The 27,422-nt window shown below is 38.0% G+C and overlaps 1 protein-coding gene across 2 annotated transcripts in view; it reads right to left on the reverse strand.

Moving 5' to 3' along the window:
* UBE2Q2 (ubiquitin conjugating enzyme E2 Q2) overlaps positions 1 to 26,655 on the reverse strand; it is a 58,706-nt gene extending 32,051 nt beyond the window's left edge. The window contains exons 1-4 of one of the 2 annotated variants that reach the window (XM_029952150.1): positions 26,177 to 26,655; positions 14,962 to 15,063; positions 10,334 to 10,438; positions 2,413 to 2,469 (exon numbers count right to left, since the gene is read on the reverse strand). In XM_029952150.1, the coding sequence (XP_029808010.1) occupies positions 2,413 to 2,469; positions 10,334 to 10,438; positions 14,962 to 15,063; positions 26,177 to 26,365 (453 nt within the window). In that variant the 5' untranslated portion in view covers positions 26,366 to 26,655. The remainder of the gene's footprint in view (positions 1 to 2,412; positions 2,470 to 10,333; positions 10,439 to 14,961; positions 15,064 to 26,176) is intronic. The other variant, XM_029952151.1, reaches the window with a different exon arrangement.
* Positions 26,656 to 27,422: the final 767 nt, after the last annotated feature.

The raw sequence follows: 27,422 nt of genomic DNA on the forward strand, positions 1-27,422 counted from the left end.
CTCTCTTGCTCACGCTCACGCTCTCTCTCTCTCTCTCTCTCTCTCAAAATAAATAAACTTAAAAAAAATGAAAAACTGAATATAAATCTCAATTACACTAAAATAAACAGAGAAAAGAGATTAGGACATAACTGAATTAATAATAGTTATTTCTAGAGATATTTAGTGCTTTTCCTTTTTTTTCCCCAAGTTTCTACAGTAAACACCTACTGATTTTTATAATTAGGAAAAATTCAGAATAAGAATTTGAATAATATCCCTTGGTTAACATCTTGAATCACTTCATCACTACTCTCCTCCCTTCTCTCCCATATCATCTATTCTTAAATCTATGCAGAACTTTTAAAATCCTAATTTTTCTATTATCTTCTCTTTACTTCAATCATCAAAATCTCTCAAGGAGTAGTTGATATTTATTACCTCCATAATTTAAGTTTACTTATTTGAGTGAGAAGGAGGAAGAGAGAGAGTGCTTAAGTGCCAGGGAGTCGCAGGGAGAGAGAATCCCAAGCAGTTTTCGTCCACACCATCAGAGTGAAGCCAGACTCAGGGCTTGGGTCTTAGGACCTATAAACCATGAGATCATGACCTGAGTGGAAATCAAGAGTCCAACATTTAACCGACTACAACACCCAGGCACCCCACTATCTCCATTTTTTAAGCAAACTAACTCATTGTGATTTGCAGACCATGTTAAAGATCACCTCCATCCAGACTCGATGGTGTTTTTCTTAGACTCTCATCTCTTCAACCTCTATTATTACATTCCTTTCTTATTCAGACCCTGTCCATGACTTCAGTTTTAATGGAATGCTTTCCCCATGAAAGGTTTGCACATTTCAGCCCCAATGTTCCATCCATCCCATACTTATTTTTTTCAGGGTTCTCACAAATGTCCTTAATCTGTATCTCCTCCTACACCTTCAAACTCTGCCACATTCCTATACATTAATCTTCTCCACTTGAGTATTAATGATGAATTCTGTTCTGTGTGGATCATCTTTATAGAACAATGTTCTCAGCACACCTTTTTCTGCTTAAGGCTTTATTCTCAACAGTCATACCAAATATAAACAGATTTGTCTATAATTCAAGACGTTTAGCCATCTGCTTTTCTAGCCAACCTTGCCTTCCTTCCATGACTCTAACACATTAATCTTAATTCTCCCCAAAAGACAGCTTCAATGCACCTAAACACACCACGCCCAAGACTGTTTGGGTCTTTTTATCATATTATTTTAGTTACCTAGATTATCTTCTTTTCACATATCTTAATCTGATACCTTTAAAGTCCGGGCTCCTATCTTTCTAGATTTTCCTAAATGCTGCTGTCCCTTCTTTATATATCTTGAAGGAAAAAATGAAAAGTATATAAACTCTGAGTACAAGGTCTACTTCACTGTACACTTTACCCATGGAAAAGACTTAAAAACATGAGAGGTTTTTAATATTTACTCTATTGCAAAAAAATAATACAAATTGGACATTAAGAATTATTTTGCTCCCAGACTCACAAAACAAACCCACAACTACATTTTTACTTTTAAGGCATTCTAAGAAGTGCACTTTACATTTAAGTTTTTCCCAAATCAAGAAAATAAGGTAATAACCTGAATTAACTCTAAGATCCAAAACAGAAAAGATGTTTTAAAATCAAGACTGTGGAACTCAAATACCTTTTACGTGGTCAGTGTAGAACTAGATTTCCACTTGGAAGTCGGCATTTAAACATAAAGCCTCAGAGCCTGAAAACCTCTAAAATTATATCAGTGTCTGGCAGTTAAACTGGCCTAAAGTCATAGAATTTGCCCTATGAAATTCTTAAGATGATTTTTCAACAGGAGATAGCTTTACTACTTCTAGTGTCCTCAAATGCTTTTATTTAAATTCAGAATTTTGTTTCCTAAAATATTTATTTTGAGAGAGAGTGCAAGTGGGAGAGGGGCAGATCTGAGGCGTGCTCTGCACTGACAGACTAAAAGCAGCAAGCCCAATGTGGGGCTCGCACTCACAAACTGCGAGATCATGACCTCAGCCGAAGGTGGATGCTTAACTGACTGAGCCACCTAGGCAACCCTAAATTCAGAATTTTTAAAACTTAGTGGTTCCTCTTCCTAAAAATAACCAAATATTGGTTAAGTATTGATTACTATTAAATGTAAATGTGATTTTAATGCTAAATGCTAATAAGCGCTTTTATTTTCTAGGAAATCAAATCCAAAAACATCAGATAAGCGATTTGCTTAAAACAGTATCATTAATTAAAGCAGACTTTAGAAACTGCATTCAATTTCAAATACACTGTGTTTTTCATTATTCCACATTAACAATGTGGAGACTAGAGAATTATTTAAAATGTTCAAAAAAGGATATACTATTTATAAAATGTGGCTTTTTACATAAAACACCTACTTCAGCCATCTCTTCCTCTTCCTCCTCTTCTGAAGTTACTTCTTCTGTTATCCCATTCTGAAAAGGAAAAAGAATGTGCTACGGCTATACAGAATAAGCACACACTAAGTACATTAGAAGCCTTTAGGGACAAGCTATCGTTCATCTGTCACTGTAATTCCACTAAAAGAACTAATTTGTTGAATAATTTATTTTTAAATCCAGGTTTGATGTGACAAATAATATTTATCAGTTTTTTAAGAAGAAACAATTTTGAACAATTCAACTATAGATGTCTTGGGAATAAACAAAGGCAATCAGTCAATTACAAAGCAAAAGTTCAGAACATTTTAAAACAATCTAAAGAAAACATTTTACTCATAAGGCTATGTACATAAGGTCAAAGTAACTGAATTCTTCCACTTAAATATCCCAAACCTTGGTTTCCTTAAAATAAAAACTTTTTAATGTTTCTTTTTGAGAGAGTGAGAGACAGAGCACAACAGAAGAGGGGCAGAGAGAGAGACCCAGAATCTGAAGCAGGCTCCAGGCTCTGAGCTGTCAGCACAGAGCCCAACACAGGGCTCGAATCCACCAACAGTGAGATCATGACCTGAGCCGAAGTCGGACGCTCAAGCGACTAAGCCACCCAAGTGCTCATGTCATTTACCACAGAATACTTCTCTGCAAGACGCAATTTTCCACTCATTCACAAGGAACCTGATGAGGTTTTAGGAAGGACCTTCAGAACTAGTTTTGGCAGAGCTCAATAATACACTTTTCTAAGCCAGAGCAACACAGTAGATAGTTAGGAGGATTTTTTTTTTAATAGTTTATTGTCAAATTGGTTTCCATACAACACCCAGAGCTCTTCCCCACAAGTGCCCTCCTCCATCACCATCACCTCTTTTCCCGCCTCCCCCCACCCCTTCAACCCTCAGTTCGTTTTCAGTATTCAATAGTCTCTCAAGTTTTGCGTCCCTCTCTCTCCCCAACTCTTTTTCCCTCTTCCCCTCCCCCTGGTTTTCCATTAGGTTTCTCCTGATCTCCTGTGAGACCAATGAGTGCAAACATATGGTATCTGTCCTTTTCTGCCTGACTTATTTCGCTTAGCATGACACCCTCGAGGTCCATCCACCTTCCTACAAATGGCCATATTTCATTCTTTCTCATTGCCATGTAGTACTCCATTGTGTATATATACCACATCTTCTTGATCCATTCATCAGGTGATGGGCATTTAGGCTCCTTCCATGATTTGGCTATTGTTGACAGTGCTGCTATGAACATTGGGGTACATGTGCTCCTATGCATCAGCACTTCTGTATCCCTTGGGTAAATCCCTAGCAGGGCTATTGCTGGGTCATAAGGGAGTTCTATGGATAATTGTTTGAGGAACCTCCACACTGTTTTCCAGAGGGGCTGCACCAGTTTACGCTGCCACCAACAGTGTAGGAGAGTGCCCGTCTCTCCACACCCTCGCCAGCATCAATAGTCTCTCTGACTGTCGTGAGGTGGTATCTCAGTGTGGTTTTGATTTGTGTTTCCCTGATGCTGAGTGATGTTGAGCATCGTTTCATGTGCCTGTAGGTCATCTGGATGTCCTCTTTGGAGAAGTGTCTGTTCATGTCTTCTGCCCATTTCTTCACTGGGTTATTTGTTTTCTGGGTGTGGAGTTTGGTGAGTTCCTTGTAAATTTTGGATACTAGCCCTTTATCTGATATGTCATTTGCAACTATCTTTTCCCATTCTGTCGGTTGCCTATTAGTCTTCTGGATTATTTCCTTTGCAGTGCAGAAGTTTTTTATTTTGATGAGGTCCCAAGAGTTCAGTTTTGCTTTCATTTCCCTTGCCTTTGGGGATGTGTTGAGTAGGAAATTGCTGCAGTTGAGGTCAAGAAGGTTGTTTCCTACTTTCTCGAGGGTTTTGATGGTTTCTTGTCTCACATTCAGGTCCTTCAGCCATTAAGTCAGAAGGATTTTTGCTTCTTTCCAGAAATACTTGTATTTGTTTGAACTACAGCTGGCAAGGATCACTTTATCAGATAGGAGGCCTAACTTGATGGCCTCCTACTCTTACTATGGGTGTCAGAGCTAGAGAGAAAGGCACATTCAAAAAAAATATAACTCAACACAGCAGTAAAATCTAACAAACTCCTCTCCTCTTTTTACTCAAGAGAAGCAGGAAAGTCTACATGCCAGAACCTCTCCATTCATATGCCATAGGCAGAGCATAGGTGTACAAATCAGGAAGAAGCCACAGCAGAGAAGAGTTATGATTGTGGAGGACAATCACATCAACCATTGACAATGATTCACGGTATGCCTCATCTAGGCAGATAGCCAAGTATCACCAGATATTTAAAGAAAACCAGCAATTGGGGGGGGGGGGAGCACCAACTCGAACAAAGGGGAGTGGTGACCTGAAGTATTATTAATGAAGAAAATAAAATTTTAAAAAATCTAATTGGAATCTTTAGCAATACTTGAGAAGATATTGCATCCACAAAATAGAAAAAAAAATTTCTGTGCAAAGGAAAAGGCAATTCTAGGAAATCAAAAAGAGTCAATAAGAAAAAAAAAAAAGATAAAAGAACACTTGATAGAAGGACCAGAAAGCACAATGTATTTGGGTAACAAAACATTTATAATTATGATGATGACCAAATTATGACATTGCATTAGAATGTGGAGAAAAAGGAGATAGGGGATGGGAGAGGAAGGGGTACAGAAAAAGACGACTTAAGGGAAACAGGAAATAGGAATACAGAGAATATTCATCCATTGTTCATCCGTTAGACTGAGGGAAAGAAGAGACAAAGGCTTTCAAGGTAAAGAAAGATTTCAAATATTAAGTGGCTGTGAATGCCAAAAAGGAATATTGAAAAGTAAAACTCTGTACTTCACTGTTAAAGAGAGAGAGAAAAAAAAAAACCATGGCAACCTCAAAAAAGAAAAACTATAGATAAAGAAGAATCAGGCATCAGGCTTTTCACCTGCAGCAATAAATCCTGGAAGATAAAAGTGTAAAGAACCTAGAAGAGGCTCAATTATGAACTCAGAATTCTGTATGCAATTCCATCAAGACAGGCACAATTTCTGTGTTTCTTCACCCCTGGATTCTCAGCACCTATACAAAGTACTTTACACAGAGTCAGATAGATAGGTGTTGAATAAATAATAAAAACAGACACTGAGTACTCAAGGAACACTCTCCATACACATACCCACAAATCCTTTCTAGAAATAAAAATAGAGGACACGATTTACAGATATATTTTTTGAGGTGGGAAGCAACCATGGAATACAAGAAATGGCAATAAGCAAAGACATAACACCAATGGTTAAGCTGATGCAATTGTACAGGGCATACTCTCTGACCAGAGAAAAACTAAAAATAGCCTAAAAGCCACTTAAGAATGTTAAATTCTTTTTTCTAAAGAGCTCTTAAGAAGAAATTGACCCATATTTCCCAGTAATCCAACTTCTAAGTATGTGCCCAGAAAAATGCTTGCACAGGTGTCCCACGAAATATGGACAAGAATGATTATAGTAGTACAATTCCTAATAGCAACCTGGAATCAACTCAAATAGATAAAAATGTTGTGGTGTATTCAAACATACAGAATACAAATACAGAAATGAAAAATGGAATATAGAACTACAGCTACACATAATATGACTAAATTCAATACACAATGTTAAGTAAAAAAGACATGAAAGAACACATATAACTTTTAATATGAAACTTAAAAACAGGCAACAGTAAACCACATTGTTCAGAAAAGGAAGATCAGCATAAAAGGGAATGATTATCTGGAAGCAGCCTGCAAAAGGTTTCCAGCACTAGCAATAGTAGGTTTCTTCTCATGGATGGGGACTAGGTGGTCATTCCCAGGTATTCTCTATAACTATTACACTAAACTTATGGACAAAAGATGGAATCAAACCACTCAAGAAATGCAAATTAGTTAGAAAGTATTATACCACATTTTAAAAGCTATGCAATGAAATCAAATAGCACTAAGAAAATGTATACCTTTGTTAAAAAAGCAATTTAAAGCACAATGATCCAATAAACTATAAAAGCAACAGGAGAGTTAAGACTCACACAAAAATGAAAAAGAAAGTTTGATTTAAAAAAAATAAAAGTACTGATTGTTTCAAAAGACCAATAAGCAGACAAGCTTCTAATAACTAATCAATGATAAAGAAAACAACTTAGGAAAAGAGCTTCAAAACCACAGATTGGGAAGTATAAGTGATTATTTTTTAGAAATCTAAAATTACTAAAACTGACTAAAGGAATGGAAAATATGAAGACTAATACATGGAAAAAAAAAAAGATCAGGCTCAGATGTTCATTTAAACCAGTTTCTCAACCTTGGAAGTACTAATAATTGGTGCTAGATAATTCTTTGTCATGTGGGACTGACCTGACATTGTAGCACATTTAGGACCATCCCTCCTCCCACAAAATGTCATCCAAGCAGTTGTGACAACCTAAATTATCTCCAGATATTTCCAGAGGCCTCATGAGGGACAAAATTGGACGTTGCTGAAATTTTATGTCCTAGATCTTAGAAAAAAATGCATAAAGCTTACCAAGAAGAGACTAAAAAGAAGTAAATAAACTGAAGTACATTACAATCTCACTTAAAGTAGAACAAGCCAAAAATAACGTATTAGCATATCCATCATGTCCCTCTTATCACCACCTATGCAGGTGTTGAGTATTTATTATGAATACAAGGATGATTCACAATAAGTAAATTTCTTTACACAATTCACAAATTATATCTCTACATGGAATTATACACACAATCATGAAAAACAAGGTAGATCTACACATACTGTGTCCATAATGTATTGTTAAATGAGAAACCTAAGTTGCAGATATTCCAGAGAGAAAAAATTGAACATAGAATCTATATATTTCTCCCATCTTCTCTCTTTCCTAAGTCTCCACTAGCATTACAGTGAATAAACCCTATATAAACACACAATGATAACAAAAAAGGAAGTGGGGCTACCAGCAGAAAAGAATTCATGCATACTAGCAGATGACAATACATGGAAGAAGAATAATTAATGGAGCAACAAGTAAAGTAGGTTAGGGGATTATAGGAGGCTCATTTGTCCCACAGCACCCTGGAGAGGTGCAAGACTCTAATAAGACACCCAGTAACCTGGACAGCGGGAGTAATGGATAGGACTGAAAACAAGACATCTACCTTAATCAGGAGATCAGAAGGTTTCATAGCCAAAGAAACCAAGGAGTTCCAGCTGCCATTTATTATTTATTATACCAGGAAATAGAGGAGTGGGGAAGAGGGGTTGGAAATCCTCAAATTCCTTCTAAAAAGATATCAGTTGACAAGTCGTGGCCGCAAAGAACTCTGTCATCTTTTTAGTACCACTCTAAAGAAATGTATGAATAAGAAAAGAAGGAAGAAAAAGAAAACTGAATGAGCAATACAGAATAAATACAGATATTTGAGGAAAGTCTTCAAAAAGAAAAATAAGACCAACATAGACTAGGAAAAAAAACTTATTAAAGAGGAAATAGAGATGCTAGAGAGAAAAACCAGAAATAAAATGCTATGAATAAAGAATAATCAAAGAACAAGAAAAAGCTCTTAGAATTTATGATATATCACTGGAGAGGACTTCTAATGAACCACATCCCCCAGCATTCATCCCCTTATATGGTCCCCTCCCAAAGTCAATCTGGACTGGTCCCATGACTTGTTTTAACCAATAAATGTGGTAGAAATGGCACTGGGCCAGTTCCATATCTAAGCCCTAAGAAGGCCTGAACAGCTTGTACTTTTGTGCTCTTGAAAGCCAAAAATTAAGAATTCTGACTACCTTCTTAAATAAAGAGAGGCCAAAAGAAGGGTCCATCCAAGATGAGGATGAGATACTATGTGAAAAAAAGGGCTGGGTGAAGAAACATCAAGGCACCACACATATGAATAAAAAAGCCATTTTAGATATTCCAGTGTAGTCATGTGTCCAAAAGACTACCAGTCCCAGCCACTATCTGACTATGCAGTGAGGCCAGCAGAAAAAAACTGTCCAGCTAAGCCTAATCAACCCACACAATTGTGAGAAATAGAATAAATTCAGTTCACGGTAACTGGTTAAGCAACAATAAGTCAAAACCAAAAAGTTATGCTGTCCAAATAATATATTCAAAAATTAGAGGAAAAAACTTCCAGAATTTGAAATTAAAAGAGATAGAATATGGAGATAATATAGAAGATACAAGGACTCAAGCAAAGAAGTCTAAAACCCCATTAGTAGGCATTCCAAAAATGAATAAAGACAATGGAAAGGAGAAAGTTATCACAGAAAAAAAAAAACAAGGACATTAACCAAAGAGAAAGATTAAGGAGTCTACTTATGAAAAGGACCCATCAATACTGAATCTCAAGCAACAGTGTGGGGGGAAAATATATATACATCTATATATATACATCTATATACATATATATATATAGAGAGAGAGAGAGAGTGTGACAGAGAGAGACAGAGACAGAGAAGAAGAAAGAGATAAAGAGAGTGGGAGAGAGAGACCACAACTAAAATATGCCATTGTAATATTTGAGAATGCCAAGAAAAAAATGAACTCTTAAAAGTTTCTCAAGTAATGCATAGAGGAGTAAGACTCAGAATGGCATCAGGTTTAAACAGCACCATTGGCTAGAATATGACAGCTCAGTCTTTGAAATTCTGAGGGAAAATTATTTTCACCCTAGAATCACATATTCAACCAAACTATCAATCAAATGTGACCGTAAAATATAACAGCATGTAACATGTATTGGGCATTTACTGTGTGCCAGGCACTGCTCTAAATGATTTAGATGTACTAACTCGTTTTATCTTCCTAGCTTCTCCCAATTATAGGTACTACTACTATTTCCCCCATTTCACAAACAAGAAATTGAAGAAATTTCACAAACACAGTGGTTGGGTAATTATCCCAAGGTCAGACAGCTAAAAAGCAGAACCAAGATTCAAACCTATAGTGGTCTGGCCATATATTTTTAGATGTTAGAACTCAGAAAGTGTACTGTTCCTTCATGCTAGGATTCTATTTGAGGATGTACTCAAGCAAAATGAGAAAGGGTAAGCAGAAAGGTTAACATGAGATCAGGTAACAATGGATCCACAACAGCTTGAGGAGACAAAAATTTCAAGATGTAGCTACACAGCCAGACAAGAGAACAACCTGCCACAACTGGTGCAGAAGAACCAAAGACTCCAGAAGAGAAGACGGAGCTCATAGAAAAGGGGCAGAACACCACTTTCTAATCTGAGAATTATTATTATAAGAAGGACATTGCAAAACAAAAAGCTCTACAAAAATGTCATAATAGAACACTCTATACCACAAAGTGCTAATGATAAATAGTAAATTCTTCATATGACTAAATATAATCACATTTTAGGAAGGGGAGATGGCAGGGAAGGTAGGTAGTCTAAGAGCTAAATCTTTATCTACTTATAGTACAAAGTCAACAAATTAAGCCCTAAATAGGTAATTCTGGACATCCAGAAAAGTCAGAGGTGGTGGGCTCTTCTGCTGCTTGGAGGAAATAACATTTGGATTAGGCCTTAAGAAGCACATATAGGCTTAAGGAGATGGTGAAGATCAATGAACAGGCAAAGGCAAACAACTGAAGAAGGAACAGTTATGGAAATCAGGAATGTTAACAGTGACAAATGTGGGTGGTAGCTGGGGGCAGGCAGTTGTTTCCCTGATCAGATCGTAGTAAATACCAGCAGCTCCAAAGAATAGTAAAGTAAAACAAACAATTCAACAAGACTAACTTCTAAATAATTTGTATAATAAGAAGAAAAATCATCCTAGATTTACTTTTGCTTGAGACAATTTATTTTAACTCTTAAACACTAGAGAATTTTTACTTTACCTGACCCGTGGGTATTGGTTGATCTAGCATCTCAACATCCAGGTGCTTAGGAAGGTTATATAATCTGCAGAGTTCACATATCAACCACTTCAATTGCTGACGAAGCTACAAAACATATTTCAGTAAATAAGCATTATGTTAAAGAGCCCTTAGAAGACATGAATAATGCTATGACTACTGTAACCAAGCCAGTAGGAAATGAAGAACGTTTGTTACTGCTCAATTACAGCCTACAGATAAAATAACAGTCTTTAAGAAATATTTTTAGGGGCGCCTGGGTGGCTCAGTCAGTTAAGCGTCTGACTTTGGCTCAGGTCATGATCTCACAGTCCCTGGGTTCGAGCCCCACTTTGGGCTCCATGCTGACAGCTCAGAGCCTGGAGCCTGCTTCAGATTCTGTGTCTCCCTCTCTTTCTGCCCCTCCCCTGCTCGCTCTCTCTCTCTCTCTCTCTCTCTCTCAAAATAAAGACATAAAAAATTTTTTTAAATATATTTTTAGGTGCTGCTAGCATAAGAAAGTTACTATGGTTTGGGGCTCCTACGTGGCTCAGTTGGTTGACTGTCCAACTTCAGCTCAGGTCATGATCTCACTTTTTGCAAGTTCAAGCCCCATGTCAGGCTCTGGGTTGACAGCTTATGGAGTCTGGAGCTTGCTTTGGATTCTTTGTTTCCCTGTCTGTCTCTCTCGCTCTCAAAAATAAACATAAAAAAAAAAGAAAAAGAAAGTTACTATGGCTTAAGTACAACTAATACCTAGCAGAATGACAACAGCAAAAGTGCCTGAAGGAGAGCTCTAGACATTGTCCAATTTTCAGTTGCTAACTCCTTTTCTTAGAAACTTACTTCAGACAAGAATACATTTACATTAATGACCACAAAAAATAGAGGCAGTGTTTTTACACATGGGTTATAAAATTATACATTCCAGTCATATTCATTTACAAGTAGAGGCAAATGTAGTCTAGCAGACAGACCCCAGAAATCTAGAGGAACTTGGATACAGCATCTAACTCCCTAAGGTTTTGAGGGTCCCTGTCTATAAATCAAGGAAATTAAAAACTTCTTATGAATGGTAAAGATTAAATGAAAGCTTCTAGGAAAACATTTGGCACTTGGTTCTTAAGTATTTGTCTACAAAAAAAAAAAAAAAAAGGAAAAAACTCACTAGGAAAACTGAAAGGAATAATTAAGTTCCCATTTTTACACCCAGGTTGTTTTGTAAGAATATTTTAACAAAGAAACAAGGTAAATTATGTTCATGAACATGTCTTTCACTGTTGGAAAACAACAGTTTTTAATGTTAAGCTTAGGAATGGTTTAAGAACCATGTTCGATACTTAGGAGAGTTTACCTGGAGCTAGTAAGCTAACTTATCTACCTGGTCAGGAATAGTTTCCTGGATGTCTCTGACCAAGAAAAGAGATGAGGAAGCAGGTTTATGAAGGACTAAGAAAACAGAAAGAGGATTAAAATAGGTTCAACAAAGCAAAGAATAAGATTTTCCAAAGGAGTCAAAGGAACAATCAGAAATTCTCCAAGCCCTGGCAAAGAAGAGCTATAGGAGTGCTGTGGGAAGACATATAGCAGCTGTGTATAGAGTCATACAAAGCAATAAGAAAAACAGGGTTGTACATTTTTCAGGAATTTCAGTTTTACCCTCCTCCTCTGCCAACATCCCCCACACCCCCAAGCATTTGAAAGATGGAAGAAAGTGGGAAAAGATTTAAGAAATATTTAGAAGATAGATGGACAGGTCTTAGAAACTTGCTAGGTAGTTTGGGAAGGGAAGGTGTCAGGAAATATACGTATAAAGAAGAACTTTTCGTTCCCAGTTTTGGCCATGGACAGGGATAGGACACACTTCATTATTTCATTTTGTCCCACTGCATCACAAAGAGAATTACTGAAGGGAAACTTGATGGGAGTGGTGGAGTACTTCGAGACAGGTAAGTTTAAATTTAGATGTAATCATTTTTAACAGCTATGGTACATCCCAGTGAGACTCCCTGACCTATGTGACATAGAGACAGATATATGAGTTTGAAACTTACGAGGTAAATTTTAGCTAAAGATACAGACTTAGGAATCCCTGGAATATAGACTGTGATTTAAATAACAGTAGTAAAAGAGATTTCTCAGAGAAAGCACAGAATGAGAAGAGGCAGACCAAGGGAAGAAGAGCTCAGGGAAGACCAGGTAAAACAGGAGACAGTAAGTAATCTGATGCAATTCCTCGTAAGATTAGCAGTTCCCAGAGGACCTGGATAGGACTTGACTTTTGTATCTGCCACTTTTCACAAAGCCTGGCATAGAAGCCAGGTAACTAAAAAACAAACAAACAAACAAACAAACAAAAAAACAAACTTACATGTATTCTACTATTAACAGGCATAAACCCATATAGATAGCATAGATACGATTTTTGTTTTGTTTTGACAACACTGTACACAAAAGGGGCCAGGTTATAAAACAATATTCAGTGCCTTGCTTTTTCACTGGTAGATCCTGGAAAGTTGCATGCGTTCCTATGGAAAGACTGGCTGCATTATTTTTAATTACAATATTCTATCATAAACCATTAACAGTAATTTTTATTTAATCAGCCTTTTATTGGCAGACTTTAAGTAATAAAGGTTTGTTAAATGGAGGAATGTTTCAACAAGGAAGAATCAACAGTGTCTAAATGCTGCAGAGAGATCAATGTTAGGGTTAAAGAAGGAGTCCCTGGATTTGACAACTAGAGATAAAAATCTTGGTGCGACAATGAAGACAGAATCCAGATAATAAAAAAAGTAAAGCAAAGGTAAGGAAATACAGCTTATTCTGTCAAGAAACTAGGTTATAAAATAACTGGCAAACACTAGAAGAGTAGAGGTTTTTGTTTTTTATGTAAATATATTAATTTTTAAAAATAAAATGAGACCTAATTTTATGTCCTTTGTCATTTCATTTTGAGCGTTTTTTGATGAAAAATTTTAGACACTGAAAAATAACCTAGTCATTAATACTATTACAAGACTTACACCTTTAGATCTTTTCAGAGGTAACCTCCTTAAAGGAGATAGCAGGAAGAAGGCTCTCTTTCCCTGTGCTGTCACCCCCTGCTGGAGATGTGAATATGTGTCTGTCTAGCTCTTTACTTTTACCTCTAACCTTCATGACTCTCCAGACCAGCCTGCTTTTTTTTTTTTTTTTTAAAATAGTGTTTTTAAGTTTGTTCATTTTGAGAGAGAGAGAGAGAGAGTGAGGGAGGGAGGGATAGAGAGAGAGAATTCCAAGTTCCACATAGTCAGCACAGAGCCAGAGGTGGGGCTCAAAGTCGCAAACCAGGAGTTCATGACCTGAGCCAAAACCAGGAATCTGAGGCTTAACTCACTGAGCCCCCCAGGCACCCCCAAGCCTACTTTTAAAATACTCTTTAAACTGATGTTCTTCTGTTGTTAATTTTAAGAATAAATGTGTTTAAACCACCTATAACTCATCTTGACAAAAATCTGAGGTAAGATTTTCCCCAATGGTCACTTCTCCCAATAGTATTTATAGAATAATCTATCCTTTCCTTATTATTTTAACTTATTTTGAATTATCAAATGCATGACTCTGTTTCTAAACTTCTATTGTCTTTGTCCAATCCAGTGCCAGTATACAATATTTTTATGTAATATTTTTTGGACAACTCTCATTACTTTTTTCAACTACTGTGTTTTTTTATTATTTAATCTTTAAAATAAAATTTAGAGTCATTTTGTCAAGTTCCAAAAATAAGACTATTGGGACTAATTGAATTCAATGTATAAATTAACATAAAGCTATGGAGATAACTGACATATTAATAATATAGAGTCTATCCATCTAGAAACATGGTTGTCAAGTCTTTCATTCCATGTTAATTTTAAAAAAGGATATAGAACTGTATAGAATATGACCTAAACTTAAACATACTGGAGTCTATGTATTTTACTAGCAAGAGAAAAATTACCATGCGAAATAGCTATGATGTCAACAGTGGTTATATCAGGCAAAAGTATTGTAAATGATTTTTATTTCCCTTTATTTACTAAGTTCTCATACAATAGTTGCTTAGTTTTATAATTAAAAAACCAAGCTAAAAAATGTTTTGTAAAATAAAAAGTTACACTTTTTGGTACGTTAAAAAAAAATAAAAAACGAAAAACACTTTTTCTTTGTATACCTATGGCTTTTACTGCAGTTACAGACTCCTAACTGAGAAAGCAATTCCCTAACACTAGCAATGATGTCATTCTAGCATTATTTCCCCTCACATCACCTCAGTTCTATTTCCCTTTTTCTACCTTTTACTTTGGTTAGTGGTCCTTACCAAAAATGCATGGTTGGTTTAATAATCTGAATTTATTGAAAAGAGACTACCTAATTCCTCATCTAAATTAAAGCTTAACTTATGGGGAAAAAAAAAAAATAAACCAGGTAGTAAATAGAATTTGAAGGCCAAAAAACAGACAAACAAAGCTGGTCTTCAGCTCCTTTAAGATTACCAAATAATCATTAATCAGACTTTTCCATATAATAATATCTCTTAATACTTAAGCTCTCTCTATATATATATAATGTTTTTGAGGGAAAAAAAGTAGTTTGGCTTATTTTCTCACCGAATTGTTGTTCTTAGCGTCTTCTAGATGTTCTAGCACTGATGTCAGATTTGGGTCATCAGAGTCCACAAACCATATTGGTGAAGAAGAGGGGTAGGATTCCTGTTACAGAGACACCTATGTTAAACACATTTTCATAATGACTAACTTGAATATGAAAATACACTATACCACCCACCAAATAGCATGATGATCACGGATTTAAGTACAATATATCAGAGAGAAGAAAAGAAACACATTAACACCTATGTTTGGGGAAAAGTTTCTTTTTGTGAGTATGTTTTAAAATAAAGTGTTGTTGTTGTCTGCTCCATGTTATGTAATTAATTCAAATTCAAACAAAAGAGTAGTTTACCCAGTAAGCAGTAACATTTAAACTAGAAAAGAATACACTGCAAAAGTTATGTTTTATCAGAAGCTGGAAAGAAAAGGTACTAAAGCAACCAGGAAGATGGACTTCCTGCCCTTACAAAGAAAGGTCAGTCATGGCCTGGATTCTCCAGCTTTAACATTTTTTAAGGGCTTTAAAATCTGGAATCATAAATAAATCCCTCAAAAAGCAAAAAAAAAAACAAAAAACAAAGAAAAACCCCTTTTTTACAAAAATAACTCACAACCTTGAAGTATAATCTAAACCATACTTTTTTTTTGCCTTTTAATATAACCTACATTTTAAAATGTTAAAATTTTTTTAACATTTATTTATTTTTGAGAGACAGAGCATGAGCAGGGGAAGGGCAGAGAGAAAGTGAGACACAAAATCTGAAGCGGGCTCCAGGTCCTGACCCATCAGCACAGAGCACAATCCAGGACCCAAACCCAGAACCGGGAGATCATGAACTGAGCCGAAGTCGGACGCTTAACTGACTGAGCCACCCAGGTGCCCAGAAAGCTACATTTCTAAACTTTATCCAGATGAGACCTAGCTCCATTTTTAAAGGTAAAGCAAAGGGGTAAATCTAGGCACATGTTTTTAAATTCATATAGATGTTACAATGCTTTTTAAAAATCTACTCACTATACTCTGAGCAATTATAGAAGTTACTTTGAGATTTTTTCCATTAGAAAATTGGCCCTAAAATAAATTAAAAAAATAAATCCCACTTAATTTTGCCCTTTTCCTAATAATTTTCATCCCTTCTCAGAATATAGGGAGGGATGTGGTTTCCAAAAGAACAACAGATTTCTTAAATTAGGTTATTTCTTAAATATAGCCAGTATTATAAGGAAGAACAAATACAGCTTTCACCTGCCATTAGAAGATGGGCTTTTGAGACAGGCACTCTCCTGTACAGCCACTGTCTGTGTGCTACAGCTCAGAGGTCAATGATGTTTTTGAACACTGTAGTGAGCAACCTCTAAAACAATCTCAGTAATCCTAACCTGGTAATTCCCTCCCTGAGACCTACTGACTCACTTTTAACAAACAGTACATCAAAAAATGGGATGTTATTTTTAGGATTAGATTACAAAAAGATGAGAATTTCTGTGCTGCTCACCCTCTCCTGTTCTTTTCATTTATTCTGACTGAAGCCATCTCTCTACTGAGAGGCCCACAACCACGTGGCAAGAGACTGAGAGAGACCTCTGACCAACTGCCAGCTAGAAACTGTGGCCCTCAGACCTGAGGCCTGTAATATTAATCCTACCAAAAAAGGTATGAATGAGATTGGAGACAGATTCTCTCCCAGTCTCACTTTGACAGCACTGCAGCACTATATGACCCCTTTATTTTCTTGTGAGAGAGTCAGAGTTAGAGAACCCTGATAAGCCATGCTCAGATTCCTGACTGAGAGAAACTGACATAATTTTGGCTGTTTTAGGCTGTTACGTTTGTTACAGAGCAATATATAACTCAAATTTCATAAAATTCCAATATTTTATTCCATCATAAACTAGTACTATCAAGAAATGCTAGTTACATATTTTTAAAAGCACAACTACATATGCTGATTTTTAAAAGTTAATGAACATACCATTAGATGCTTTCACCTACTAGTAGATATTTACTCTGTTCATTTATACTGTTTTCTAATGCAAACTAGGGGAAAGTCATTCATATTAGATACTAGCGACAGAACAATTAGATTCTAGTCATGGAAAAACAATTTTGCAGAATAAGATTAAGGCAGCATTGCTTTAAGAACTATAATCTCAATTACAGTATAGTTCAACCCAAACAGAACAGAGTATTTTTAGAACACTTTACCAAATATTCTTTGAAGAACAAAAAATGGTATTGTAGAAGGGCATCACTGTTATCTTTTTGGTAATAGTTTATTTTGTATTCCCATTCCTCAAATTTTCATTATGTCCCAAATCTCTTCACAGACAAAAAGAAAATCGGTCTTCAAAATTAATCCTGTTCATAAAGAAAACTACTTATTATATTGCATTTTCTTCAAATTCTTCAGCCAAGTTTGGGAACATACCACTAGACCTTAGTTTTATCTTGCAGCCTTAAAAACAACAGTAACAACAATGTAAAAAACCTAGATTTAGAACTTCACTGTGTAGATTACTTCTGTATAAGCAAAATAAAATATATGAATGTTGCTCGGGACTCAAACACCTTAAAACCATATTATGAGAACTGCAACAACAAAAAATTGCTAAGATCAGTTGCTATCTATGACATGTTCTTCCATTCCTGGACATGAGAAGGTACGATATATAGTAGATCTAAGCAACTATATCAATGATTTTCAAAGAGGGGCCCTTGAACCCCTCGGTTCAAACTAATTCTACAAGAATATCAACTGCCTTTTTCAATGTACTGACACTTGCACTAAAGGTATGTATACAATGGTGTTAAAACTGCTAGACCTTAGCACAAATAAAGGCAATGATACCAAACTATAACTATAGTCATGGTATTCTTCACCATTATGTATTCAAGATGTTTAAAGGACAAAGAAAAAGATGTCTTACTTAAGAATATCTGTGAAGTAGTAGTTATTTTACTAAACCTCAAATCCTTACATAGGGCTTTTTAATATGGCAAATGATGAAATGGAATGCACACATGAGAACTCCTACAGATACCTGAGAAAGGCATTTATGTGACTGAATTGTGATATAAACTAACTACTTTAATGAAACACCAATTTTATTTTAAAGGATGACTGACAGACAATGGTTATTTCAACTTGGGTTTTTGACATACGTTTTCTCAAAAATAAAAAAAGAGAACGTGTCATTCAAGGAAAATAAAGGACAGTATTTATTACTGCCAATAATAAAATTCAAGCTTTCAAGCAAAAACTAGAATTTTTGAAAACCTGTATCTACCACCATGAGCTGGAAAGATTGCCAAGGGTATTCTGAGGAGACTGATGGTGATCTTAATATAATGCTTTCATATTATATAATAAACATATCAACAATCATAAGATTTCAGTGAACGTATTTTCCAAATAACCAATGTATGTTATAAATCATGCAAGGAGTTGGGGGATGGGCATTCAGGAGAGCACTTGTGATGAGCACTGGGTATTATATGTAGCTGATGAAAATTCTACTCCTGAAGCCATTATTACACTATATGTTAACTAACTAGAATTTAAATAAAAATTTGGAGGTGGAAAGCATGCGAGTGTAGAAGATCCATCCATTCACAGTTGAAGAAAAGCCTAATTTTGGCGAAGCATCCAAAAAGAATTTATACAATTACTTAAATTGCTATTAAAATATTTCTACTTTTTCCAACTAAGTGTCTGTATGAGGCTGAATTTTCTTCATAATATTTCAGTCAAAACAGCATATCCCCACAGACTGAATGTAGAAACAAATGACAGGCCAAACATCAAAGACATTTATTAGAAATGTAAAATTATGCTACTATTCTCACTAAAACGTTTTGGCATAGAAAATATAGCCATTTTTCATAATAATATTTTTAGTAACATGTAATGGGTTCATTTCAATGAATATTTTAAATATTTGTTTTAATTTCTAATAATAAATACTGACATATAACCAACATAAACAAAGGCTCCTTGGTCCCTCAGTATACTTTTAAATAGTATAAAGCAATCTTGACTCCTAAAGGAATAGCTGCCCTCTCCACACCTCCTCCTGCCTGGCCCAGAATATGTTCCTTGGAAGAAACATCCCTTCACCATTCTATATTAACCTATGTGGTTCCATAGGAGCTAGTCTTCCTGACTACTTCCCATCCTCCTGCCTCTCTCCCTTGACCCAAAACTTGGTCACAGGTCTCTAATGAGCCCATGCCACTCCTAGTGATCAGCAGTCAGATGGGCTTAACCAGGCAAATCTAGGTCTTCTCTGGAGCTAAAATTTTCTTTCTGGGAGATCTGGAGTCATAAGGACAGTGCTGGCCAGCCTGCAGTAGTCAGCTTTTATCTTACCAAAACAAAAAGGGTTTATGTAAATCAAATGGTCTTCCAGAAGGTCATAGATACTTCTATTTTCCTCCATGACTTGAGATTACACACTTGCTAACATTTTTTACCAATCTGTTAAATAAAAGCTTCTACCTAGAAGGTGAAAACGTTCCTATATGATAGGGTTTGTTACAGCTCTGGAAAGAATGGAAAGCCATCACTTCTAGGAAAGTTTCAAAGGATAATGTCCTACATGCACAAAGACTTGGCTCTAGCTATTTATGTCCAAAACATTACTTAAAATAGAAAAAAAAAATAGAAATCATCTCTATGTTCAATACCAGGAAACATAACAAACTCAATGTTTTAGTCCAACAGAACACCACATGATAATGGAAGACATTATAGAGGAATAACTTATGACACAGATCTACAATTCTGTCAAGTAAAAACACAGATTACAAAACAATCTGACATTTAAGGGAGAGGAAGTCTATATAAGCATATGAGAAAAAAGGAAGATATATATCAAAAATTTGATAGTAATGTCTTCTGAGTGGTAAAATTACAGGTGATTTTTCTTCCCATTTGTGCTTTTCTGGTTTCTAGATTTCTTACAATAAGAATGTCTTGTTTAGTCTTGTTTTCTATATTATAAAATATCCACCACCACCACCTCTAGAAACTAAATGTGCACAAACTTTGCATCATGTTCAAGGTTTGCTTAGTATAATATTTAAAAGACAATCTACTTCTAGGATGCCTCGGTGACTCAGTTGGTTAAGTGTCTGAATCCTGGTTTTGGCTCAGGTCATGATCTCATGCGCCTCAAGTCAGACTCCACACTGAGCGTACAGAATCCTTGGGATTCTCTCTCTCTCTTCATTTCTCTCTCAAACCCACACCCCCGCTCCAGCTCGCATTTCTCTCTCTCTCTCAAATTAAACAACAACAAACTAAAAAAAAAAAAAAAGACAATCTACATCAAACAGCATCTAAAATTATGAGCAGTATGTTTAAATCTAAGCACACTTTCAAGCTCTCATTATATGAAGCCTTTTAATTTTTACAACTAAGCATTGTATCTATCTTAAAAAGATAGTTTCCTTACTATTGCTCTTTAAAATAACCCACAATGTACCAATTTTAAGCACTGAATGGTGCTCAGAAATCTCAATGTAAGTTCAAGCAGTTTGCCTTAACTTGTATGTTTAGGTGCTTCTAACACAGCTCTTTTTTTTACCATAGTTATGAAAATATTAGACTTAAATAAAAAGAACAATTATGTAGGCATCTAATAATTCAGGGCCTTCTTTCCTCCTGTTTTCACTATTAGTTGTACCAGGCTTGAAGGATGAAGTTGTCTGTGACCACCACCATAAGGGTAACAAGAAGGGAACAAATTTTCAAACAGTTCATCACCACTACCATAACCACCATAAAATGTTACATTATCTTAATCCGAGGCAACACAACTTAAGGTTAATCAAAACCAGCCTCTTGGCTGGTCACTGCTTATGAAAATTATGTAATTCAGAAATAACTTTCTGTGTCTACTTTCTACGTAAATCCACTGAAAGACCAAAATGTGGCTCTACATAAGCACCAGCCAGCAAAACTGCCTTCCAGACTGCTCAGTTTCTGCTCTGCTCTCCCAATAATAGAACATGGCCATCTCTAAGGACTTCATAACTTTTTGAATACTGATGCACAAAACTTTTTGTTGAAGGTTCAGAGGTGTAACAGTTGTAATTCTTCCAGACCAGTTATGGGACACACTACTTTCACTCAGTTGTTCAGTAAATGTGGGGTGGAGAACAAAACTGACAGAATTACCATATAGTACCCTAACAAAAAACTAACCACTCTGACATTAAAAAATAAATTAAAAGCTACCCCCCCCCAAAAAAAGAAAAGAAAATTGCCCCTTGCTAATCATTTTACAAGTATACAACTAAGTAACAAGATCACAGTGAAAAATCTACTGCTTGGTGAAAGAAAAATACACACATACCCTGTGATCCAAAAAATTCTTAAGTGTTTTGAGTAGCAAATTACAGTCAATTAAAACATCACTGTAAGTAAACTGAGGCAGAGAATATAAAGGTGCTGAAGAAGATTCAAACCTCCTAATCTGCAGAAACCACTGGACAGTTTCCTTGCTCCTGAGTCTGCTTTGTCTTTCAGAATAGTCTTTTAGAAGAGAACACAGAACACTGTTACAAAGGCCTTGGAAAAGGAGGCTCTGGTTCATCACTCTGGCTCTCCAGTAATGCTTTACGTTTGACAGTGATTGTTTCAATTCAATTCCCCACCCCTCAACTAGCTGACATTTATCTAATACTATCCTTTTCCAGGTCTAAGAAAGTTTAACAAACAAACAAAAAAATCAAGTTACCAAGAGATACACAATTCATAAAATGGAAACCCAAGTCTCTTCTTCATGTATCTTGTTTTTCAAGGAAGGGCATAAAAATGGGGATAAAGAAGGATAGATAACGACTAGGAATTTGACTATATTATAAATTGATCAGATGAATGAAAACAATGATTCCTCTGACCTCGAGTACCACTTAGGTGTTCAACATGATGGTTCTGTTATTTCCAAACGATTCTCCAGGAGTTTAACTTGAAAAAGTAATCTGTCACAGGAGCGCAGACCAAGGAAAAAGTCTTGGGCATTTTAAACCACATTGTTTTTGATTTCCTTTGTATAACCTTGGTGGGGCTACTTTTTAATCAGTGTAAAGACTAGAAACATGAAAAATTAAGAAATTAACAGCACTGATTTACTTCCCATGTACAGCTGTTAGAAAGCATTTTCCAAAATAAAATGTTATTCAGCCATCAATTTCATATTTGTAGAGGACATTATTCTTGATAAAGAGCTTTCATATATAAGCTATCATGGAGGACAAAAAGTATCTACTTTATAGAAAAGTTCAATACAAAAAGTGATATGCTTAAGGTCCCAGTTAAGTATAGACTAAACCTTTTTCTCTCACCTAAACTCCCAACCGTAACATTTGTTATTTTAGTGTCTTGCTGTGCGGGCAGAGGGAGAAAAGGGAATTTTCAGTTAGCACTAACTGGCTATTAGATGTTTGCATGGCACTCCTCCATATCAGTTCACAGAAAACAGTGAGAAAGACTACTTGAGGTTGAAAATAGCATGCTTTCCCTTCATATTTAAGATCAGGACAGATTTATGTTAACAGGAAAAAATTTAGTTCAATTCCCTTGGTTAGAAAGTAAAACATCTATATTTTGTTTTTCACTTCTTAAACCTGTCTTTAACATGAAGTCAAATTACAGATTTCCTATCCAGTGACCTTTTAAATGTTTAAATTCTTTTTTAACTAAAAAGTATTTTAGAGAGAGAGAGAGAAAGCAGAGGAGAAGGCAGAGTAGAAGAGAATCCCAAGCAGGCTCCACACTCAGTGCAAAGCCCAACATGGGGGCTTGATCCTAGGACTGTGGGACCACAAACTGAGCTCAAATTAAGAGTTGGACACTCAACTGACTGAGCCACTCAGGTGCTCCTAAATATTTAAATATTTCTTGATGTTATAGCTGCACTTTTGACAAACTCCTGGCAGCTAACTTACACAATAATTAAGTTTTTTGTTCAAACAGAATATAACTAAAATGGTGGCCTTGTAGCCAACAGGACAAATATTTACTGAGCATTTACTGAATGGAAGATGAAAAGCATAATTATAGACTATTCTTCTCTGCCATCATAAAGACAAAAAAGACAATTATCTAAAACTATTATAATTAGAATATAAGAAAACATGGGTGCCTGGGTGGCTCACTTGGTTGGGCATCTACTTTGGCTCAGGTCACAATTCATGGGTTCAAGCCCCACGTCAGACTGACAGCTCAGAGCCTGAAACCTGCTTCAGATTCTGTGTTTCCCTCTCTCTCAAAAAATAAACAAACATTTTTTTAAAATGTGAATAAGAGAAAATGAAAAGAAAACATAACCGAAGCAATAAATAGTAAGGTCTATAGAAGGGAGGAAGGGGAAATAATCACTAGCATGAACTGAATATGAACACCTAGAAGAGCCTTGAGGAATGGTCAGACATGGAAAGACAGATTGGAGTGGGGTAAGGTGCACATTCTATCTGGAAAAAACTGATGCAGAAGCCTGAAAGAAAAAGGGGACACAGTATTTTTAGATTATTCAGATACTGACATGCATGAGTATAAAGAAACAACTGGTGAGGTACTGCTTACTCAAATGTTAAAAGAACTATTGAAGTATGGTTCTTGGTGAGCAATGGAAAAGATGGCCTGGTATATAGAAGAGCTCAATAAATATTTGGAAATAAGAAAAAAGAAGAGAAAAAATTAAAGAATAGATCAAACTCATTACCTTTTTTTTTTTTTTTTAAGAGCTATAACCTTGTAGAGAAGAGCAATTTACAAACACAGTAGACAGGTCCTGGCATTTGAAATCCAACTTCATTTTTCTTTGCTGTTTCCCTCCAAGAATGGTATCGACACAAGCAAGCCATGTAGATTTTATCTAAACACTTATGTATGCTTAAAGGGTCTTTATCTTTTAAAGATACTCACTGAAATATTTACAGTTGAAGTGACAGGTCAAGAAGAACCTGCTTCAGAATAATCTGAGGTGGGATACAGATGAAATAAGATTGGCCAAAAGTTTATCATTGTTGAGGTTGAGTACATGGACATTCTCCATCCTACTCAACTTCTGTGTATGTTTGATGTTTCTCCACAAAAAGTTAATACACATTCATATACACTGAGCTGCCATAATTATCTTCGGATAATATGTCATAATTTTGAGTAGTTTTTACTATGGTACCATTATACCAGTCCCTACCAAATCCTCCTTTCACTAGGTGTCTTTCATTCACTCCTTGCTCCATTTCCTAATCTGGATCTTCACTCTACTTTGTGTGCAGCTTACTCCTAACAGCCTCCTTTATGGTTCTTAATGGGGGCACTGCTGGGATTTGAAGAGGAATAATTATTTGTTGTGGCAGACTGCCTGAATGTTACAAGACATCTGCTATCCCTGAACCCCTGGCACTAAATGCCAGCACAGCAGCACCACTCCCTACAAGCCACTGAGATAACCTAAACCATACATACACATTTCCTAATACCACACACTAATTAAACCTGGAGTGAACCACCCCTAATGCTAGATGGGAAACACATTTTTTCCAACTTATTACCTTAGTAATTTAGCAGCTCCCTACAGCCTACAAGTTCAGTATTCTCTCATGCAAATTCTCTACCTTTCCCTGGTCATATCCCAACTTCAACCAGAATAATCACCACACAGGCCAGTCTCCTTCCTTGGAAAATCTTCTTTACCAGCCTATATTCCCATAATTCGTATACTCTCAAGCAAAACACATTTTCTCAAGCTTTGGTGTTTTGGGATACCATTTCCTCTGCTCACATCCCACTTCCAACTCCAAGATTCAACTCACCTGTGATAGCCCAGCTCCACTGCAGCCTTTCACCAAAGCCTTCTCTGAAGCACCACCCCAGACCAAACTCAAAATTAATTGCTCTCTTTGGCCTTCATAATGACACCACAGAACCTGGTAACGCTTTGTTACAGAAAACTCTTCCCCCAAGATTTAATTCTGAAAGCAGGGAATGCTCCGTCCTGTTTTGCAAAACCAGTCAGTGTCTAGAACAGAATACCTTTACGTTCAATAGATGGCTTCTCTCCTCAGCACAGTATTTGTATTTTTCTTTCAAAAATACACACTACTCCCCCAGATATACTGAAAATTATTTTAAGGTCAATTATCGTTATCGTAACTTTAAGGCCTTTCCAAACTCTCGAGTACCAGAAACACTTTAGGCACCTGAGTGGCCAGACTTTACTAAAAGGGGTCAAAGACACCAGACTTAGTTTGAAGAAACATGAAACTACCACCTTGACTCCAGTATAAGGGCTGTATTCTGTATTGTTTGGAACAATACCCTAAATAAATTTCACCACGAACAGTTTCATCACACATCGTCACGAAAAAACTTAAACACTTCAATTATCTTACCAAATCCCAGGTTTCTAACAAGCTTCCAACTTAAACGAAGAGAGTGAGCTTTAAATCGTCTTTTTGGCATTGTGACATAAAATAATCTTTCTGGGCAGAAGTCTTGGCCGCAAATAACTCTCAATACTTAACAGGAGGGGCTATGTAAGCAAACACGGATACCACCACCTGCCGAATCCAGATTTTACAAAGCACCTTTCGCCGAAAACACGTACGCGCGGAGCCAGGACAGCAGGACGGGGAGAATTCAAACAGTACCAGAGGCTGTATTCTAAACTTTTTTCCCCTCGAATGCATCAGTTTTCAGTATCAGTTTTTCCTCAACACAAACTTAAAAATAACTGAGTGAACAAGCAGGACCAGGGAAACCTGACTGAAGAGTAAGGCGTTAATGGAGGGCCTTCCCCCTTCCCCGCCAGGGTTCAAACAGCCAGAGCCGACCGGCCTCGCGTGGCCCCGGGAGCGGGCCGGCTGTGGGGAGCCATGACCACCCGGAGAGGCCAAGGGCCGCCGCCATCTCCCACCCCGAGGCGCGGAGACGGGGGTCGAAGGGGACCAGCAGCCCCAAACCCAGCCCCGCAGGAAAAGCTGAGAAAAACGCCGCCCGCCTCCTCCCACCCGAGCCTGGAACCAGCAAGGCTGGGCCTGGGCTGGGCCCCTTGCCGGGGGAAAGGGGCGTATCCGCCCCGCTCGCGGCCCCGGGCACCAAAGGGCCTCTACAGGACCGACCCCCCCCTTTGTCCGAGGACTCAGGGCGCCCCTTTCCGCCCTCGCCTGGCTCCGAGGGGCTGAGGCCGGGCGCCTCACCGTGATGTTGCAATGGAGTGTGAGCGGCGGCGGCGGTGAGTGCGGGCTGCCGGGTGGTGCCGGAGGCGGCAGCAAGAACTGGCAATGGAGCTCGTCCAGCTTCCAACTGACGATGCGGAATCGCTCGTGGTTCTTATCGAAGATGGACGCCAGGAACTTCAGCTCCGCCTTGAGCCCTGACACGGACATCTTCCCCTCATCTCCGTCAGGAGGGTTGCGATAGGGGAGCCGGAGCCGCCGTCACGGCCGCGACCGCCCCGCAGGGTCGGTCCGGGACCGCGCTCTTGCGGCTCCGCCTCTCCCCGCAGCCGAGGCCCGCGTCGGACGGCAGCTGAAAATGGCTAAGGACACCGGAGGCCTCGGCCGGCAACTGTAGCGGGATGCTGCTCTCTTTGTAACTGACTCTGCGGGCCGGGGACCGCGGCCCCGCGGCTTAAAAGGGCAACAGCGACACCGCCCCCGCTACCGACTGGGAAAGGGCTGCCCCCACCCCGCGCCCATCCCCGCGCGCCCCGCGCGTCTCAGTTCCGGCGCGTGCACGCGGCCTGCGCGCGGGCCCGCCTGGTCGCCCCCTCCTCGCCGTGACCCAACCCTCTTCCACCCAGCCCATCTGCTTCGCTCCTCGTGCTCTCAGACGCAGGGCTTTGGGCCAGCTGGCGCCTCGGGCCCTGATCACCTGGAGAAGCAGGAGACCCCTGCGCGCCCCCGCCCCCAAGCCTGGGACCGGCCACGTGCGCGGTCTCTTGCGCCGGCCACGTTGCCGCGACTGCGGACGCGCGCCGGCCCCTTGGGGGCGGCTCCTCCTCTAGGCTCTGAGCAGCCACCCACTCACCTGACCGGGGCAGGGCCCTAATGGGAGGCTGTGGATGGCGGCCGGCTGGCAGAGGGCAGCACTTTGGACGCAAATTGGCCCACTTACCTTCATTTTAGCTGCTCTAACTCCAGTCCTAGTCCCACTTCGCTAGCCTGGGTTCCTGCCAGGGCCTTTTCTCTCTCTTCCTTTCCTGCCTTGAGTTTTTGTCATGTTTCCCAATCTTAAGGAAATCCTCCACTTAACCGCAGAGACAGGGTTGGCCTATTTTCAGTAAAGACTTAGCTCAAATGTCATCTCAGAGAGGGCCTCCCTGACCGCCCAATCTAAAATAGCCACCTAGTCACATTATTATCACATGCTGTTGTTTTTTCCTCTCTCTCTTAGCACCTATCACTATCTGATATTTTTTTTGTTCGCTGCCTCTGCCCAACG

This window comes from Suricata suricatta, chromosome 9 (assembly GCF_006229205.1).
Source record: "Suricata suricatta isolate VVHF042 chromosome 9, meerkat_22Aug2017_6uvM2_HiC, whole genome shotgun sequence".
NCBI lineage: Eukaryota > Metazoa > Chordata > Mammalia > Carnivora > Herpestidae > Suricata > Suricata suricatta.